The sequence below is a fragment of the Betta splendens genome, chromosome 16, assembly GCF_900634795.4.
Source record: "Betta splendens chromosome 16, fBetSpl5.4, whole genome shotgun sequence".
Classification (NCBI taxonomy): domain Eukaryota; kingdom Metazoa; phylum Chordata; class Actinopteri; order Anabantiformes; family Osphronemidae; genus Betta; species Betta splendens.
The window spans coordinates 625,674-643,244 of NC_040896.2; the positions used below are offsets into that span (position 1 = coordinate 625,674).

General features: G+C 39.6%; 1 protein-coding gene across 10 annotated transcripts in view; it reads left to right on the forward strand.

Annotated features, from left to right (window-relative positions):
- Positions 1-12,578: 12,578 nt before the first annotated feature.
- fbn1 (fibrillin 1) overlaps positions 12,579-17,571 on the forward strand; it is a 64,472-nt gene continuing 59,479 nt past the window's right edge. For 2 of the 10 annotated variants that reach the window (XR_008692956.1, XR_008692957.1), the window contains exons 1-3: positions 12,579-12,895; positions 13,123-13,402; positions 14,579-14,661. Coding sequence is in view for 6 of the 10 variants with exons in the window: in XM_055503522.1 (XP_055359497.1) it covers positions 13,209-13,402; positions 14,579-14,661 (277 nt within the window). In the remaining 4 variants the exon portion in view is untranslated. Of the gene's footprint in view, positions 12,896-13,010; positions 13,029-13,122; positions 13,403-14,578; positions 14,662-17,571 lie in introns of those variants that run through there. The other 8 variants (XR_008692955.1, XM_055503522.1, XM_029128809.3 and 5 more) reach the window with 7 other exon arrangements.

The window sequence follows — 17,571 nt, forward strand, 5'->3', positions numbered from 1 at the left end:
AAGTCCTGTCAGAACTCTGGCTGCAGCATTTTGAATGAGCTGTAGGCTTTTTAAGGAGCTGTTAGGACATCCTATGAGTAAGGAGTTACAGTAGTCCAGCCTAGAGGTAACAAATGCATGGATCAGTTTCTCTGCATCGCTCTGAGAGAGGATGCTTCTGATTTTAACTATATTTCTAAGGTGGAAGTAGGCGGTTCTGGAGATTTGTTTAATGTATGATGTAAAAGAGAGATCCTGGTCAAACATGACACCAAGGTTCCTCACAGTAGAATCTGAAGCTAATGTTATGCCATCCAGGGTGGCTATCTGACTCAATAGTGTCTCTCTCAGATTTTTAGGCCCAACAATAAGAGTCTCGGTTTTATCTGAGTTTAGTTGAAGGAAGTTTTGGGACATCCAGGATTTGATGTCTTTTAAACAACCCTGAATTTTGACTAGTTGATCTGTTTCATTTGGTTCCAAGGACATGTATAGCTGAGTATCATCTGCGTAAAAATGAAAATTAATAGAATGCTTTCTAATAATCTCACCTAGAGGAGACATGTATAGGCTAAACAGAATTGGACCCAGCACAGAACCCTGTGGAACTCCATAGCTAATCCTTGTGCGTGTGGAGAATTTATCATTAACATGAACAAACTGGAATCTGTTCAACAAATAGGATTTAAACCATCCCAATGCTGTTCCATTAATCCCGATTCTATGTTCTAATGTCTGTAATAGAATGTTATGATCAATTGTATCAAATGCAGCACTAAGATCTAACAGGACAAGGACAGAAACTAGACCATTGTCCGAAGCTAATAGAAGATCACTAGTGACTCTAACCAGAGCTGTTTCTGTGCTATGATGTTTTCTAAATCCTGACTGAAAATCTTCATACAGGTTATTCCCACTAAGGTGGTCAGATAATTGTTTAGCCACGATTTTTTCCAGAATCTTGGAAATAAAGGGTAAATTTGAAATGGGCCTATAGTTGGCTAGTTGTCCAGGGTCAAGGGTTGGTTTTTTCAATAGAGGTTTGACCACAGCCACCTTAAAAGCCTGTGGTACATAGCCTAGTTGTAAAGATTGGTTGATTTGATTTAATATGGATGAGCTGATTAAAGGTAGAACTTCTTTGAGTAATCTGGTTGGGATTGGATCTAAACGACAAGTGGACGACTTGGAAGAGTTAATTATTGAGGTTAACTCCATATGAGTTATGGGGGAGAAGCTGTCTAGGTAAGACAGAGGATTTAATAAATTTAAAGTTGATGGATCTAGACAGTGCTTTCTGTCATTTGGAAGAAGTCGCTGCTGAATGTTTTTTCTAATGATGATAATTTTATTAGTAAAGTAGTTCATAAAGTCATTGCTGCTGAGATATAAGGGGACTTTAAGCAGACTCAATACAGCTATGACTCTTTGTCAGCCTGGCTACTGTGCTGAAAAGAAACCGGGGGTTGTTTTTTTTTCTCAATTAGGGAGGAATAATATGGTTTTCTAGCAGCACAAAGTGCTTTTTTATATTTCATTAGACTGTCCTTCCATGCAATGCAGTTTACATTTATTTTGTTGGAACGCCACTGTCTTTCTAGTTGTCTAGTCCTTTGCTTTAGGCTGCGGATGTCTGAGTTATACCACGGAGCTAACTCTGATTCACTGTCTTCTTCTTCAGAGGAGCCACTGTGTCTAACATTGTACGTAGAGAAGCTGCAGCATCATCTACAAGACAGTCAACCTGTTCATAAGGATTAAGGCGACTGTTCTCTGTGTATCTGCAAGACATTGAGGCAAAAGATGATGGAATCATCTGCTTGAATCTGGCAACAGCATTGTCAGATAAACATCTGCTATAGTAACATTTCTTTCCAGCTGTTATAGGGTCAGTTGTGCTAAATTCAAAAGTTAATAAGAAATGGTCAGATAACAGAGGGTTTTGGGGAAGAACTATTAAATTATCAATTTCAACCCCATATGTCAGGACAAGATCTAGGGTGTGGTTAAAACGATGAGTGGGTTCATTTACCTGCTGTGTAAAACCAATAGTGTCTATTAAGGAGTTAAAAGCAGTGCTGAGACAGTTGCTGTCAACATCTACATGAATGTTAAAGTCTCCCACTACAATGACTTTATCTGTGCTAAGAACTAAGTCAGATAAGAATTCAGAGAATTCAGTTAAGAACTCTGAATATGGAGCAGGAGGACGGTAAACAATACAAAACACAACTGGTTTCTGAGTTTTAGAGTCTGGGTGAGAAAGGCTCAGAGTGAGGCTCTCAAATGAGTTATAACTATGTTTAGGTTTAGGAGTAATTAATACATCTGAGTTATAAATTGCTGCTACTCCTCCACCTTTACCTGTACTTCTTGGAACATGATAGTTGATGTGACTCATTGGAGTCGACTCATTTAAAGTAACATATTCATCCTGCTGCAGCCAGGTTTCAGTGAGACAGAACAGATTTATGTGATGGTCACTTATCAAGTCATTTATTAAAAAGGATTTAGATGAGAGAGATCTGATATTTAATAAACCACACTTTATTAGCTTACTGTTACTTTGTTCCGTAAGAGGAACTGTTTTGATGTTTATTAAATTCTGGTAAGTCACTCCTCTTTGATTTGTTTGTGACTTGTATAGTTTAGGTGGTCGAGAAGCAGACACAGTCTCTATGCGATAACTAAGACTAAGAGTGGGTCGCGGCTGTAGAGAACGTGCAGAGAGGCGTGTAAGACTGCGACTCTGCGTCCTGGGCTCCACTCTGAGTTGTCAAGCAGTGGGGGGACTAAGCCACATGGCCATGTTACTAGAGAGCAGAGAGGCTCCGTTCAACGTGGGATGGACGCCGTCTCTTCTAATCAGCCCAGGTTTTCCCCAAAAAGTGCTCCAATTAGCCACAAAGCCCACATCGTTTGCAGGACACCACCTAGACAACCAGCGGTGGAGCGATGACAGCCGGCTATACATGTCATCGCTGGTCACATTGGGGAGGGGTCCAGAGAAAACTACGGAGTCCGACATTCAGTCAACATCCACATGGATATTTTATTTGTTTTAATTATACTGTATTGTATGTATTACTGTATTGTAATGTTTAGCTCTAAATTTACTGGCATTTTTTTAAATACCAAAAGCTTCCTTAGTCTGAGGGAAGTTCCATATCATCCTCCAGTTTTGCTTCACTTCACACTTGCAAAGAAGTGGCTCGTTACGTGAACAAAAGACACAAAAGTGAGTAGGTGTGATGAACCCTCCCCCAAGAAGGACACCAGACTGAAAGAGTTGACATAACTCAACTTCCACACAACTTCACCTGAGCCATAAAAATCAAATATATTTGTAAACTGCTTAAAAAGAAAATTCTTCATGGATCCATAACTTTAAAGGTTCCACTCAAATCAAGGCTCTGTTAACATAATGCTGTGTGGAGGAATTTAGTTACTGTCCGTACAGTAGGTCTCCCTCAGAGGACCAACAGCCTAATGGTTAAGGCACAGGAGCTTCCAGCTAGAGACTCCTGGTGTAAACTTGCCTCTGGTGTCTTTTGTTTACCACACAAATTCAAGTGACACAAAATACAGAGATCTGCATACATATGTGTTATGAGTTATGCCAGCTGATATTCTTTCAGTTCTGTGTCATTTTAGTCACCTTTTACTGCCAAATGTCACCGCAATCGGCTGATTGTGACTGCTCAATACCTCTCAAGTTAACTTACAGACTTTTTTAAAGCAGAAACATTACCAAGAGTGCAGGACCCTTCAGTCTGAGTAAAGTTAGGCACTATCCTCTATTTACAATAGGCTTCACTTCACACCTGAAGAAGAACTGGCTCATGAGTTGAACAAAGGACTGTAAGATGGTGTGAAGACCATGTCCCCCATGAAGGACATATTATGTAGAAGCTCCTTGACAAACATTTCTGCTCTAAAAGAATGTGACCCAACTTTCAGACAACTCGGTATAGAAAATGGTCAAATGAACTGGACGTTTATAAAATCTGTAAATAAAACTTGTTAAAAAGAAAGTGTTAGGTCTATGGCTTTAGGATATAAAAGTTTCCCTTTTTTAAACCACCAACTAACAAAAACAGTTTAGTTAAAAACTGTGGGTGAGAAGTTGTGTGCTTTAACCACTAGGCTCTTATAAGTGATGGATGGATAAGGTAGTTCACAAATGTATCTGGTTACATCACATCAGGTAATAGCACTGCAGGACTCTGGTGCTTTGGGGAGAAGGGGGTGGTGTGAAACCAGTCTAACTAGTGCTGTGGATTGGCCGTTCTGTCTGAAAAGAGGCTCTCTATTGTTATGTTCATCTAAGCTTGATTAGAACATTGAAATGTTCTTTTTTTAATTTAAAACAGCTCCTGAAGCAGGCAGACTGACACACACTACATTCAAGTGAATAAGAATAATATATAGAATGACAATTTAATAATTTCATTAGGTACTTTTGTGAAGTCCAATTCAACCTAATACAGCCAGTAACTGATAAACCTCCAGAAGGTAGTTTGGCAGCTGTGGCAGCGTGAGCTGCCGATGCTTATCTATGATTAAAGAAAAGTTAGTGCAACATTCAATTCTGAAATGAAGTCAACTTTTCGAGTTTTCTCAACTTTTTAGTTGACTGTTTAGACAGACTATTGTCTGTCTGTCTGTTTGTCTGTCTGCCCTAGCAAACAGTGTAGAACTGACGTTATCAGATCTATGTCCTGTTCTCAGAACTGTGCCTATACTTGCTGTTTGACCCTAACTCTACAGGTCAGATACTAAAGCTCCACCTTTTGGTTTTACCCTGGAATCGCGTCTTTGGTGCTAAAATGGGGGTGGCCTCATTAACATTTTTAACACCTTCCCCAAACAGACCAAGGAGGGGGGCTGCTGACAGTCGGCTGATGAGGGTGTGATCAGCGTCAGAAAGGTGACTGACAGTCGACTGAAATCAGCGAAAATGAACCGCTTCATCTGTACTACGCTATGAACCAGCTGGCTAATGTCGTGCAGTTCTGTAGTGGGTCTTCTTCTGTGAAGGATTGCGGTGGATTGCAATCTCAATGTCGCACTACTGCCACCTATAGTATCCTAACTGTGCGGTGGCTCGTATCCATGGACCCAATTTTTAAAAAACAACAACAAAAAAAGGTATGCGCTTCTACACAGAGGTGTGGTGAGCAGCTTCGCTTGCGACACGCCCAGAAAACACAGCGTTTGCTGATGGGGAGTGAGAACCACATATTGACAGGGGCAGTGTGGACGATCTTAAGGGTTTTATGGGATGAAAATTTACAGAGACCTTACCGAGACATTGAAGTCCAGTATTCTTTAGAGTGAAAAGCTGTATGATCAGGGAGCTTTAATATTTATTTTAGTAAGCGAAGACTTGAATGATGCAGCACTTTCGAAATTTAAATGCTAATATTCTAAAACAAAATCTTGTCAATTGTTGAAAAGCTTAAAAGTATTATCTGATTAAAAAATAGGTATTTAAAAACATACAAGATATTGTTATTGAACAAAAAGCTGATATTTACAACAAATTTTAAGGTGTAACTCTGATCTAAATGTAAAGACTCAAATGCAAAATCATTCAGCAATCATTGCAAGGATCATTTCTATTCACACCAGTTTCTGTTATGGTGCAATAATCACAAGGCATTGTGCTATAAATTTGCATATATATAATTTGCTCATCAGTAATATACACAGAGCTGTTGTGGAGCATTAGGAGTTTGTTACTGGGCTCAATCACTGATCTACTGCAGCTGCACCGTGGAGACGCTCCAAAGGCAGGAACCTCCACATCAGTCCAGTCAGTTGTAGTGAGTAGCGAAACCATAATGGTTATCATAAAAATAACCTCACGTTATGAATCCCAAGGCTTCAATGAGCAATTAGTGTGAGTTTTTTGTTTGAGGAGTAAGAATTGTGGCCATATTTGCAATTTAAAAATGCCAGTTCTTCTGCACTTTCGTATATGTGTATGGGAGAGATTTTTGAACTCTCTGCACTTTCAGGCAGATACAGACTAAAGTACTGGTCTGATGGCTTAACCAGACACATCATTAGAAAGAAGACAAGTAAAAGCTGTGGCTGTAGTGACGAGTTAAATAGAAAAGTTCTGCCTTAAAAAAGCGTGTTCTCACTCTAGCTCTCACATCACGCACTCTAACTCACGCGATACACATTAATGGAAAAGCTAAAATTGACCAAAAGCCACCCAATATTTAACCTGCCACATATTATAGAGTATTAAGGATATTAAAAAGCTGAATAGTAGATTAATAGTTGAATGTTTGAATATGAAGAATATTTAAGTTTAAATGGTGTCTGTAGCTAAAATATACTGAAGTATACTAAAGTTAAAAGAAGAAAAAGCTGAAGAGTATTTGAAAAGAGGTTTCCATTCATTTTAATAGGAAAAATATTTGAAAAAAGCTTAATAATTTGAAAAATATTAAAGATATGAAAAAGTTAAATAATAAGCAACAACAAAGCACAGGCAGGATGATTGGACCAGAGACTGGATAGAGGCAGGATGATTGGATCCGCAGCTGCCCATCACAGACACAAAGCTCTTTGTCCAATGATACCTGTAGGTGAGGACAGAGTGGAGAAGAGAGAGAGCGGGGAAGAAGCACAACTACTGGAGAGAAAGAGACAAGGTTAGTTTAACATAGAACAATGATGGGAGGTTATTGGACAGAAGAGGTAGAAGGAAACAGAGGGACTCAGTGTATAAATTAAGTCCCCCAGCAGTCTATTGTCTATTGCAGCTTAACAGTGACCTGAACTCAGATTATGAGTAAAATGTGATGGAGACCATCTTCAATAAAGTCCTGCTGGACTCAGGTTGTTATATGGAGGACCTTGTGAACATCCCTGTCCCACCAGCCCTCTGAGCAGAATTTGAGCAACCTGACAGAAAGGAGGTCATTAATGCCATGCCCATTTTAACAAACTAGCACTATAAAAACTAAGTTGAAAACATGTTTGCTCCAAACACCCTTAAAACCGATCTAACTACCTCAATATAATGTTTATATTTGTGAAGGTTGTTTCAACTTTTATTGAGGTATTGCCACAGAACAATAATTTAGGTATTTCAGAGGTGGTCTAAGTCCAACATAGGTGCCTTGTCCCTCAGGAAACACTGCCCTGATCCAGACCAGGAAAGATGGGATGACAACTTGGACTTTTCACCCTAGAAGTCCCCACCACCAGCTAACAAGACTTCTAGGCTAGATTCCTGCAACAACTTGAGATACACACAGACATAGTACTGTCAAATTTGTGAAGAAAAATTTCTTTTCTTTCTACATTTCTTTTAGTTATATATTAGCACTTGATATATCATACATCTTACTGGAAGCAATTAAAAATATATTAGGTCAATATGTATATAGAACCAAAACTATGTTTGTAAACCAGAGTTCTCAGGTACGTTATGATTAATCTGTAAATAGTAAAATGTTCTAAAATTGTTTATGAATTTCTGAGAAACTGATTTATTCCATGCATGTGTAATTGTCTGATATACTGTATATTAAATGTGTTCTGTAATGAATACACATTCAATCATACTGGCTCCAGTCCTGGATCATCAACCATACATGACAGTAGGTTTGGCAACTGGTTCAGGCGTCTTGAGGTAAGATTTATCGAAATTTAATTTTAAATACCATGTCACAATAATAAAAGTATTAAACACATGCAATATCTGGACAGCAACAGTTGCTGTCACACCATGCCTCTGTAAGCATTCACTGTTCCCACATTGGCACTTAATCACAGACAAATACTGCAAAATATAAGCTGCAGCTGAAGATCCCATTATGGAGAAATTATTTAGACACAACAGCAGCATGAAAAAGAAAAAAACATGTAAAAATAAGTTTATATTAGTTCAACAAGCTATGCTACCAAACAGGCTGTAGTTGTGTTATGAATATTCTGTTAATTCAGGCTGCTTATTGGCAACCATTAGTATTAGCGTTAGCAGCTAATCGAGTTGCGTATTATATAAATCCATCCATCCATCCATTTTCCAAGCCGCTTATTCCCATATGCGGGGGTGCTGGAGCCTAACCCAGCTGGCTATGGGCAAGAGGCAGGGTACACCCTGGACGGGTCGCCAGTCCATCGTAGGGCTATTATATAAATCAATAAATTAAATTAAATGTGAAATTGCCAGTTATACATACCTTTTGCCAGTCGAAGTGTAACCACTTTAACAGCCTCCCATTCGACTTCAGAGTCAGATTTTGGATCTGACGAGAACAAGGTAGCCAGTTTTGCTGTTACAATGGATTCAGTGACCGTTACTTTTGATCCCCACGGCGGATCACAGCTATGCGCTTCCTCAAAGGGGTGTGGCGATCAACTTTGCTTGACACACCCCTAAAACAGACCGTTGTGGACGAGAGCCTAAAACACACATTTTCAGACGGGCCGTGTGGGTGATCTACACAGCTTTTTGGCATGAAAAGTTACAGACACCTTACTGAGACATCAAGGTTCAATTCTTTAGCTTTGTGTAGCATGAAAAAAGCGTGTGCATGGACCTTTAAGGAGTTAAAAGCAGTGCTGAGACAGTTGCTGTCAACATCTACATGAATGTTAAAGTCTCCCACTACAATGACTTGTGGGAGAAAATTAACATCGGAGAGCCATTTGCTCCTCAGGATAGTAGGGGTTAACAAAAGGGCTTTGATGTTTCCACGGGAAAGACAGAACAAGGAACGTAAGGAAGCATGTCTATTGATCAATGGTCTGTGATATTCATGTGGGAAACCTTGTGGTATCATGACATGTGCTGTGTTGTCAGCTGTTGGTTGTTCCTGGGGGGTCATCTAGCATTTGGTTTAGAAAGAATTTGTGTTTTTACTTCTTGTAATCAAAAGAATGCTGACAAGGAAGGGAAGGTTTTTTTTGTTGTATTTTCATTAGCAAGGACCCGTCAACATTTACATGTGGGGGTTTGTAACGGTATAAATACAGGTCTTATGTCCTCAGTCATTCAGTGGATACTTTGTACATGCTGTAGTAAGATGTGCCTTACGTCTTAGAGGTATTGTGATTATGATCCACCCCGTGTCGACATTAGAGTAAACTTTGAGATGGTTCACACTGACATTGTCCTGTAGATTTCTTAGAAAAAAAAACTTTTCACGACAGGCTTTATCTGTGCTAAGAACTAAGTCAGATAATAATTCAGAGAATTCCGTTAAGAACTCTGAAAATGGCGCAGGAGGACGGTAAACAATACAAAACACAACTGGCTTCTGTGTTTTAGAGTCTGGGTGAGAAAGGCTCAGAGTGAGGCTCTCAAATGAGTTATAACTATGTTTAGGTTTAGGAGTAATTAATAAATCTGAGTTATAAATTGCTGCTACTCCTCCACCTCTACCTGTACTTCTAGGAACATGATAATTGATATGACTGATTGGAGTCGACTAATTTAAACTAACATATTCATTGTGCTGCAGCCAGGTTTCAGTGAGACAAAAGAGATTTAAGTGTTTGTCACTTTTTAAGTCATGTATTAACAAGGATTTAGATGAGAGAGATCTGATACTTAATAAATCACACTTTATTAACTTACTGTTGCTTTGTTCTCTAAGAGGAACTGTTTCGATGTTTATTAAATTCTGATAAGTCACTCCTCTTTGATTTGCTTGTGACTTGTATAGTTTAGGTGGTCGGGGAGCAGACACAACGAACACACCGTCTCAATGTTAGTTTTAGTGACTTCCGATTGGCGTAACCGGGCGTCATTAGCTCCTGCGTGTACTACAATCTTAGCGTACTTACGCTTATCCTTAGACAGGAGCTTAAGATAAGACTCAATGTCGCCCGCTCTAGCCCCAGGCAAACACTTAACTATGACCGCTGGATTCTCTAACTTCACGTTTCGGACTATGGAGTCACCAATGATCAGAGTGAGTTTCTAAGCGGGTGTGTCCCTGAGTGTGGAAAATCAGTTTGAAACGTAAAGCGGTTGGTGGTGAACCGTGGGCGCCTGCCTAAAGCTACGTTTCTTACCAGCCGTGACCCAGTCGTTGCCCAGCTGCCTGGGACCTGCCGGGGGACTGGTAGCAGCTAAGCTAGGAGGCTCCGCACCGGCTAAAGGTACCTGGCTAGCTGGCCTGTTTTCTAAAGTGCGAAGCCGAGACTCTAAGTCTAACAACCTCGCCTCCAACCCTGCAACTAGCATACACCTATTACAGATACCATTACCATCACTAAAGGAGGCAGAGGATAAGCTAAACATAAGACACACCGAGCACCGAACAGAACGAGAGGGAGAGGAACAGGGGGTAGCCATAGCAGGAAAGTAAGCTAGCTTCTACGCTAGCAGAGAAAACGCTAGATAACAGTGAAGATTAGCTGGACGTTTAATGAAAGGAAAGGATGCTTAAGTGTTACAAGCTTGTTTTGCAACTCTTAGCAGTCGCTACCAGATACAAGATGATAATATTTAGAAAAGAGCGGAGAGTAACCTATCTCTGTTGTGATTATGTGATTGTTTTGCCGTTTCCTGTTTTATTTTTGTATTTCCGGTTTTCTGTTCCACTGTATTTTAAGTACTGAAACCGGACGCCTCATCAGCTATTGTCAATTTGTAATTAGTTAGGGTTTTAAGCACCAGTACTCACCCGAGGCACCTGACAGATTGTTATCTCATTTTCTCATGTCTACTCTGCAGCATTTTCCCTAGTTCTTGCTCTGGTTTTGTGACCCAAGTCTGTTATCTCATTTACCCGCTGCCTATTCCTCGCCGTAGCCTTTCTTACCTGTTACTAAATCAGCCTGTTTTGTGACCTCCGCTCCGCCAGTCCCTCCGCTAATGTACTGTCTGCCAGTGTATCGACCCCTGCTTGTTTTGGATTGCGAGTTGTTCATTAAAACTACTGAAACCTACTCCACGTCTCGACACTGTGTATGTGGGTCCGACACGTCAAGGTTCCTGATAAAAAAATGGACCCAGTCGGCGCAGAAGCTGTGCGTGCAGCTCTTCAGCCACAGGAGCAGCGCTTCTTGGTCCTCTCCACGCCGTTTTTGTAATAGAAATCGTTTTGATGTTTATTAAATTCTGATAAGTCACTCCCCTTTGATTTGTTTGTGACTTGTATAGTTTAGGTGGTCGGGGAGCAGACAAGTCTCTATGGGATAACTTTCCCGGTCTCTCAGGTCAGCTGACCAGCTCCTCCTGACAGTATCGAAGTCAAGGCGGAAGCCTAGAGGGGACAGAGCTTTTGCCGTTGCAGCACCCAATATATGGAATGCCCTACCACTGCGCATTAGGCAGGCACCCTTTATTGTCCATTTTTAAAACTTACTTGAAGACTCGTTTTTACTCTCTGGCTTTTAATTCAGCATGGAGACTCTGTGTTGTTTCCTTTTATTCTTTTGTTTTTATTGTCATTTTATTTTTTTAGTTATTAGTCATTGTTTTAAGTATTGTCTTAATTGTTTGTTTTTCTTTTGACTAGCTGTGTACAGCACTTTGGTTAGCCAAGGCTGTTTGTAAAGGGCTTTATAAATAAAGTTGAGTTGAGTTGAGTTGAGTAAGACTAAGAGGGGGTGTATACTTGTGTTTCCTAGAGTCTTTAAATGTAGAATGGGAGGCAGAGCCTTTATCTACCAAGCTCCTCCTGTTTAGGTTTGAGAAACTGATACACTTTCCACTTCAGGCTTAAAACCTTTCTTTTTGATAAAGCTATAGTTAGAGATGGTTCAAGTCACTGACAATGATTGTTAGCTACAAGAACCATCTCTTATTTTTAAGCTGCAATTGACATAGACTGCGGGGGGACTTCATTCAAACACTAAGCACCTTTATTTCCATCTATTTCATTTACCCAATAACTTTCCATTATTGTTCTATGTTTAAGTAACCTTCTATTTTCTCTCCAGTAGACGGGGCGGGGGTGCAGTTTAGTATTGTTGAGAAGTTATATGTGATGGCCAGAGATCCAAGTGGAGATGTTAGTAAGGCTAGTTGAGATTCTGTGTATACTGTACACCAAATGAAATGTCTATGAGTTAGATGAAAAGTGGTGAATTAAATGCATTGCATGAGTTCTTTAGTGTGGGTCAGACTGCAGTCTGAAGTCTGAAGTCATCAATCATGCACTTATAGTACCTTACATATGCAGTGTCTAAAATGGTGTAGCAGGATGAGTACAAACAGAAATGAAGACAGAATAAAATGACAAATAGAATGATGTGGAATTCAATGTTGTAAAAAGAATTTACTGATTTTACACTGATAGTATACTGGAGAGAGGAGCTAGAGTTGCTCTACATTTGCTGGGTGTGGCTGCAGACCTGAATTGGTGTGAAAAATATCACTGCACTGGACAAAATACCTATAAACATACAGAGTAAATTATTTGTAGAATATGTTAAAATGTGTTTAAAAAGAGGAAGAGCATTTTATTTATCACAGAAATGTGAAGTTTAGAAGATACTGGCGGAGCAAAGCTTTTGTAATTCAGCTCATTTCCATTTTTTTATTCTGGGTTGACTACAAAAACTGCATTTTTTTCTATTCCAGCTATTGTATCGCGAGAGCAGGGAAAGGGGGTGTTTGGGAAAAGTTCAGTACAGCAGGGGTGAGGAAAAGCTGTGCTGTGAGCGAGAGACGCAGTAAGTTTTGTCATTCTCATCCCCTCTGGAATGCATCAGCTCCCCTAAATTAATCTGCGCAGAATCAACACATCTAGATGCGCACGAGCGGAATCCAAGACCTACTGTGCGTATCTATTTATAGCAGATCGGCGAAAAGTTTGACAAACTCTTCCACTGCTCCACAAATTTCTCTGTACGTTTATTTAGCAATACCTGCAAGAATACGTGAAATCCTCTGTCGGGTCGGAGGCGAATCTTTTGCTCGGGAGACAAGGTAAAACGCTAGTGCGCAATTGTGTGATAATCAGCTTTTCATCTTGCCTAAGTGACGCTGGGCTGACGCTGATTTCTTGCCTAGAAGTTACAAAACTCAGAAAACCTCTTCTTTTTTATCTAGTGCGCAACAGGTATTTCGAGTGCAGCAGTATTTTCTGAACCTTCTGTCCTTAATCTGTCCTTAATGTCTTCATTCATTTTATTGTTTTGCATCTTTAATTCCAGACTGCAAGGTCAACCAGACGGCCGAACTAGTTAGTTAGGCCAGTGCCTTTTTTTACCGTGCACTGGAGTTGCACACGAGAGTGGATATGCCAGGCAGTAAGTGTGGTGGACGCTTGCTGCATTTGGCCGTGGCTGTGGCGGCCCTGCTGTCCCTGTGCGCGGAGCCTGGGGACGCTGCAGAGCTGGAGGACACCGGCAACGACAGGGAACTGGTGACCAAGTCGATCGACACCAGAGCCAGCAGGGCCAAGAGGAGGGGAGGAACGGACGCCCTCAGAGGGTACTGTGACTATGATCACCTCATTACTCAGTTTATAACGTATAATTTTCTTTTTTTGTTTAAAATCCTTCCTCAATTATGCATAAGGTTCCTGAATTTTCTTCAGCTCTATACAGTATTTTGCTGTTATGCCTTTGGGCAGGTAACCGTTCTTCCAATGTAAGACTTGCTGGTGCTGTGACTAATGGGGAATGATGTGTGTGATGTGAATTTTAAAGCAACGTTTAGTATTTTAATACTGGGAAGAGTATTGCATTCCTGCCGAGTGCAATAATAAATTACATGCAAACAAAGGAGGCCATTGGTCGTGCATGGCTGTGGCAGAGAGAGAGAGAGACAGAGAGAGACAGAGAAAGGCTAACAGCCTGATATCTCTTTGGCCAAAACCACCACACCCTATTTATGGATAAATCGCATATACAGCTGTAGGTCACTGCTGGTGAGGTTGAGCATGTCTGTCATAGAGGGAAGGTGGAAAAAAGACAAAGCAGAAGAAGGAAAGACACATCAGATCAGTTAACAAAGGTCACACAGTATCTATCTCTCTATCTCTCTGTCAGCATTCCCCAGAGCATCAGGTTCATTTATACTGTAAGACCATCTGGTTGCACAGGCACAATGTCCATACAGGCCGCATGCTGCTACCAGTAGAAATTTTTTTTAATTTCAGACACTCCATAGACCTGTTTGACCTCAATGTGTAGAGAATGTAATCAGACTGATTTGTAGATAGTAGGATGGGGTTACTAGATAATTACAGATGATTATGGTCAAATACTTGCTCAGGAAAGAAGGATAAATTACATTTTAATTAAACTGCTTGTGATTTTTGTCTTTGATGCTTAGGGGTCATAAGTGCCCTTTGTCTCATACTATAATATCAGCTCATAAAAAAGAGGACCTGGGAACCATTCACATGGTCAGTGGTTAATTGTCTAGTGACATTGCAACAGCTGTGCATAAATGTAAGAAACGGAAATGTAAATAATATATTGTTGTTCAATTAGAAGGACGTTATAATATCAATAGCTGGACGAGGAAAAGGTGTAGTAGCCCTACAAATATTACTGAATTTTGAAATAACAAGAAGCACCCATCCTCAACACAATCAAACTGACATACCATTAAGGAATGTCTGGATCTTTTATTCAGTAAATATACATGATTCTTTTACAGGCCAAATGTGTGTGGGTCAAGGAACAATGCATATTGCTGTCCAGGCTGGAAGACTCTCACTGGAGGAAACCAGTGCATTGTTCGTGAGTATGACCTTCATTATTGCAACAGCTAAACTTTTAGACTCAGATTATGCAGACATAAATATAAAATATAAAGTTGTTCTTAGTAATTATGCACGCATGATTATAGTTAATAGAATTAATTATTTGTTTATAATTTTTCAAGCAAAATAGACAATACAGTATAAGTTTCAGTTTATCCAGAGATGATTTGTCACTTAACAATAGCCATACTCTCTAGTGCCACCTAGGCTAGCATACGCAATGCATTTATGGCTCCACCGTTATGAAACTTTATGAAACACAAATAAACAACAGCTCAAATGAAAGCATTCTACAGAATGTAACGATATGTACCATGCAATAGTAGACAATACAGGGGGCAAGATATATGCCAGAGAACGTCTATACTTATCTGAACGCTCTATGTTTACTTTCACTTTCGTCCGACATTTTTATTTGTAAAGTTCATATTACTGTTGAATCAATCCCATTTTCCCCCTCTTCCTTTGTCATAAACCAATCATTTGGAGAGTTGTGGACCCTAGATCCCTAGACCCTAGTTATATTGATTACTTTGACAGGTGTAGGCATGAAAATACTTTGAGTTTACAGTAGAACAATCAGATCTCGCCAGATTTTTTTCTACAAAAAGCCTTTGTTCTGCTTTGTGTTATAACAGTTTACCATTAACAGTCCTTTGCCGGGATGTTGTTAACACATTGTGATATGATTTATAGATGTTTGGAGGAACTGAGGCTTTAGTTCACTCATACTACAGATGGAGCGGTTCGTTTTCACTAATTTCAGTCGACTGTCAGTCACTCTTCTGACGCTGATCACACACTTATCACACCCCATCAGCCGACTGTTAGCAGCCCCCGTCCTTGGTCTGTCTGGGGAAGGTGTTAAAAATGTTAATGATGCCACCCCCATTTTAGCACCAAAGACGCAATTCCAGGGTAAAACCAAAAGGTGGAGCTTTAGTATCTGACCTGTAGAGTTAGGGTCAAACAGCAAGTATAGGCACCGTTCTGAGAACAGGACATAGATCTGATAATGTCAGTTCTACACTGTTTGCTAGGGCAGACAGACAGACAGACAATAGTCTGTCTAAACAGTCAACTAAAAAGTTGAGAAAACTTGAAAAGTTGACTTCATTTCAGAATTGAATGTTGTACTAACTTTTTTTTTAATCATAGATAAGCATCGGCAGCTCACGCTGCCACAGCTGCCAAACTACCTTCTGGAGGTTCATCAGTTACTGGCTGTATTAGGTTGAGTTGGACTTCACAAAAGTACCTAATGAAATGAATAAATTCTCATTCTATATATTATTCATATTCACTTGAATGTAGTGTGTGTCAGTCTGCCTGCTTCAGGAGCTGTTTTAAATTAAAAAAAGAACATTTCAATGTTCTAATCAAGCTTAGATGAACATAACAATAGAGAGCCTCTTTTCAGACAGAATGACCAATCCACAGCACTAGTTAGACTGGTTTCACACAACCCCCTTCTCCCCAAAGCACCAGAGTCCTGCAGTGCTGTTACCTGATGTGATGTAACCAGATACATTTGTGAACTACTTCATCCATCCATCACTTATAAGAGCCTAGTGGTTAAAGCACACAACTTCTCACCCACAGTTTTTAAATAAACAGTTTTTGTTAGTTGGTGGTTTAAAATAAGAAACTTTTATATCCTAAAGCCATAGACTTAACACTTTCTTTTTAACAAGGTTTATTTACAGATTTTATAAACGTCCAGTTCATTTGACCATTTTCTAAACCAAGTTGTCTGAAGGTTGGGTCACTACATTCTTTTAGAGCAAAAATGTTTGTCAAGGACCTTCTACATTATATGTCCTTCATGGGGGACTTCCCACCATCTTACGGTCCTTTGTTCAACTCATGAGCCAGTTCTTTACAGGTGTGAAGTGAATAAGAATAAGAAAAGCTTTAATAGTCCCGCAGTGGGGAAATCACCTCTCACAACAGCAGTACAGATGAGCAAGAATACAGGTACAGAACAGTTTGTGTTGGCACAGTACAAAGCAGTACAGTACAGTTAGAGTGAGTATGAGGATATATATATATATATATATATATATATATATATATATATATATATATATATATATATATATATATATATATGGAAAGAAATGGAAAGAAAATGGCATTATTGATCTCTGATGCACAGTATGTTTTACATTGTTCATTTGCCTAAATAACTTATATTATAACTCAACTTTACTCAAACGGTACAAAAACAGCTTCTTGTGTTTGGTCAGTTTTGCCAAAATTATTATTAGATGGGTATTAATAGAATAATAGATGGGTAGTAATAGTGGTAATGAATTGAGAACATGGCCTAACACAAGTGGAAGTGGTCATTACATTTGGTTTATTTGCTCTAGTATTCTGTCAGTGGTTTCTTTTTTCACTTTAATCCCTCTCCCTCTATCAGGAAACAGTAAGTTCTGAAAGACTGTAGATTGTGTGTGATTTGGTTGTGTAATGCCTTAATAACATTGTATAACAGTTGAGTTCAGGGAGGAGAGGTCAGCGGCTGGACTCCAACTCCAACAGGGTCAGGAGACCTTGCCAGTCACGGTCTGTGGGAAACTGAAGGACTGAAAGCAAACAGCCAGGACAAACTGCGAGCATGCATCTGTCCACATTTAAGACAACAGAAGTCAAAATGACAAATAGCTTGGTGCCATTGTCAGCTTGTTTTTTTTAACTTAACCATGATGGGAGTTAAAGAGATGATTTGGCTATATTGGACTCTGTTTAAGTTAAATTAAATAAGTTTAGAGGTGAAATAAGTTTAGACGTGAGTTTGTGGTTTAGATCATGACAAAAATTCCACCAGATGAAATTGTAATCTAAAATTTAAAACCTGTAGCGGACAGGGTGACAAGCAACA